Source organism: Penaeus vannamei, chromosome 39 (assembly GCF_042767895.1).
Source record: "Penaeus vannamei isolate JL-2024 chromosome 39, ASM4276789v1, whole genome shotgun sequence".
Classification (NCBI taxonomy): Eukaryota; Metazoa; Arthropoda; class Malacostraca; order Decapoda; family Penaeidae; genus Penaeus; species Penaeus vannamei.
The window spans coordinates 27480917-27484493 of record NC_091587.1 but is presented as its reverse complement, the minus strand read 5'-3'; the positions used below and the strand labels follow the sequence as shown (position 1 = coordinate 27484493).

The 3577-nt window shown below is 36.3% G+C and overlaps 1 protein-coding gene across 1 annotated transcript in view; it reads left to right on the top strand.

Moving 5' to 3' along the window:
- Positions 1-261, top strand: part of LOC113819345 (uncharacterized) — a 44395-nt gene extending 44134 nt beyond the window's left edge. Inside the window, exon 3 of the mRNA XM_070116902.1 lies at positions 1-261. This exon is cut by the window's left edge and continues 775 nt beyond it. Coding sequence (XP_069973003.1) covers positions 1-261 — 261 coding nt within the window.
- Positions 262-3577: the final 3316 nt, after the last annotated feature.

Here is a 3577-nt window from a genome sequence, read left to right as displayed (position 1 = left end):
ATCCATTATGATGCCCATGCCAAGTCCTTGTCGCCCATTCCCTTGGGCACTGATGCCCGTATCCAAAACCATTCTACAAAACGATGGGATGCTACAGGTATCATCGTAGGTGTCGGTCGCAAGCGTGACTACCTGATTAAAACAGTGGTCGTATATTTTGGAGAAACAGGCGATTCCTGCTACCTGTTCCCCCACCACTTCCACCTGCAGTCAAGAAACGAGTTCGCTTCAGCCTGCCTCCAAGATGCAGTCCTCGTTTAAATAAGTGATATGTATCATATGTGTCGTGGCCCCCAGAACATAGTGTTACACTATTTCACACCCCATCTACACTAAAGCAGAGTCTCTCTCTCTCTCTCTCTCTCTCTCTCTCTCTCTCTCTCTCTCTCTCTCTCTCTCTCTCTCTCTCTCTCTCTCTCTCTCTCTCTCTCTCTCTCTCTCTCTCTCTCTCTCTCTCTCTCTCTCTCTCTCTCTCTCTCTCTCTCTCTCTCTCTCTCTCTCTCTCTCTCTCTCTCTCTCTCTCTCTCTCTCCCTCTCTCTCTCTCTCTCTCTCTCTCTCTCTCTCTCTCTCTCTCTCTCTCTCTCTCTCTTTCTTTCTCTGTCTGGTTGACCCCCAATCCTCCATCTCATGAAAGAAAATTGAAATTATATATGTGCACTTTCTTATATGTGCAAAAAGTACACAGTGCTGCTGCAATCAAGGTCAAAATGTAATCCTTATATTCAATTTATCACAAGATTTTATTTTGTATCACTAACAATACTTCAAATGGAACTCCTTATTCCTATTGGCACTGTATAAGTCAAGTCACAGATTCTATCACATCATACTGGCTTTTTCGCAAAACAATTTTATTCTGTCTTTCCTCCTTTTTTGCCATTGTATTTTTGTCTCCTCTTTATCTTCTTTTTTTCTTTTCTTTTTCCTCTTCTTCATCATTTGCGACTTCCGAAGGGGGAGATCTGTATATATATCTATCCATATTTGTCATATATTACAATGTCGTCAAAGATTAATCCAGTGTTATCTACATGCTATTTATGTTGTAAATGTGTTTCCCTCCCTCTGGTTGTGTGTTGTTTCCCACCGACTTCTCTCATCCCTCGATTCTGTGTTATTGTTTGTTTGTTTTGTTTTTTGACATTGTAGAGATTCTCATCCCTTTGGTCTCGTTAGCGGAAGGATGTTGATCCTCTAAGTGTTCTTACGGAATTATTGGAAATTTTAATGAGCCGGCAACATCATGCATCCTACTATAGGAGGAACTATCTTGTAAACATCACACGACTGTTGGCCACCTGGAATAAACCAAGATTCCACCTGATAGCTGTTTATTAAGAACCTACCACTGCTACTACAATCAACACATAATACACTTTCTTTTCCATTCTTTTTTAATAATGATCTCGATACAACAACTATAGATTTTTTACCATGTATTATTTTTATTGCGCAGCACAAATCTATTTCTATCACTGTTATCATCATTATTATTCATTATCATCATTGTCATTATCATTATTATCATTATCCTTACCATTATTATTATTGTTATTGCTGGTGTTCTTATCATTATTATGAGTATTATATGCATCATAATCAATAGTATTAGTATTATCATCATTATTATTTTCATTATCATCATCATTATGACCGTTATTATTAGTATTATCATTATTATTATTATTAACATTCCTACCATTATCATCATATCGTTACCATCATTATTACCATCACCATTATGATCATTTAATATCAAATCGCAGAGGAAATGTATCAAGACAACGGAAAATATTAAACGAAAATTTTCACATTGAGTAAAATTAATGTCAATCACCATTATTTATAAAAAAAAGAGGATTTGACAAAAGCTTCAAAAATGAAAGCTATATTTAACTTTGCAGTGAGAAAAGGCCATTGCCGAGATACTTATTACAAATCCCGATCCCCTGTCAGACGAGCCACACGGCAAGCATTTGTGGCTTCCAGTGTCTCCCATGAGATAAAATTTTGTATTGCTCTCGGCCGTTCACCAATCGACTCTTGGGCTGCAAAAAACTGCAATGCACTACTCTCTCTTTTCTTTCCAGACACACACACACGCGCGCGCGCCTTACGATATCGTAAATGGAGGGGAGGAGGAGGGAAAGAGGGGAGGAGGAGGGAAAGAGGGGAGGACGAGGGGTAGGGCATTGGGGATACACTTGTCGGTGAAGTGTATTTGTTGGTTGTATATTTCTCTGACAAGCCGCATTTCTCTCTCTGTCTCTCTCTGTCTCTCTCTGTCTCTCTCTCTCTCTCTCTCTCTCTCTCTCTCTCTCTCTCTCTCTCTCTCTCTCTCTCTCTCTCTCTCTCTCTATCTCTCTCTCTCTCTCTCTCTCTCTCTCTCTCTCTTTTTTTTTTTTTTTTTTTTGCTGGGGCATTTGGGATACACTTGTCGATGATGTTTAATGACAGGTTGACAGATGGGTGATAATCATTATTTGATAATGGCAGACGTAATAATAATCATTTGATTTGTGACAGGTTGGTGGTGATCATCAGTCGCTGAATAACACGTTGGCGATGGTGAATATCTAATAACTGCCAGTTTAGTTATATAATTATTTTATAAGTGTCAGTTTGTCATGTTAATCATTCCATTATTTATTGGCTGGTGGTGACAATTATTTGGCAAGTCATCCCTTTGAAATAGATTATTCAGATATCTTTTAAGAGATATATGATTTTTAGATTATTCTCCTCAATCGAGACACACATTACCTTTACTTATTTCGTTGGTGCTGCTATATTCCACTTTAACTGCTCATCTTATCTTATATTGGTGATCACAATCTGATCAAGTGCAATATAAACGTTTCAAAGTGAGAGACATTTCATGCTCGTAATTCCATAGTATTAGTCCAATGTGGTTCACTGATTACGATAGTACTGACACTTTACTTCTAGTACTTCTTCTCTTGGATGATTTAATAATCATTCTAAGGCATATAAGTACAAGACTTAATATTAATGCCTTTTCATCCTTTTTACTGTCATGTGTTTGTTCACATTTAGTAAGCCTTCAGTGTAAAATGTAAAAATATTGTTATTGTCTACAAATATATCAGATATTGCCTCTGTTGTAAAAACTTTCATATTAATATTCTGCTTTATTACTCATATAACTAACCCCCTTATAACAGTGAAATAAAAAGGCAGTTAATATGTCAAGATAGCTACCGAAACCTGCTAAAAGTTACTTACTTATACTCCAGATATTATATGTTGATATCCATATTCTAAGGTATCAATATTGAACATCTATGAAGCAGAAATAAATTCCATCTAGCTTACATATATTTAATAAGGCAACCAATTTGCAATTCAGACTAGTTATAGCATAGATTTTTTTGTGTGCATTACTGCAGGGTGAAATAAAAAAAGTTGATATCTGTATTAATGTTTGTGCATTTGATACTGATATTTGCATTAATATGTCTGTATGTGTATTTACAGAATTAAGGAAAATGAAATATCAAAATTACCATTTATCTACAACCATTTATTTATGCAAATAATTTGTGTTAACCCCTT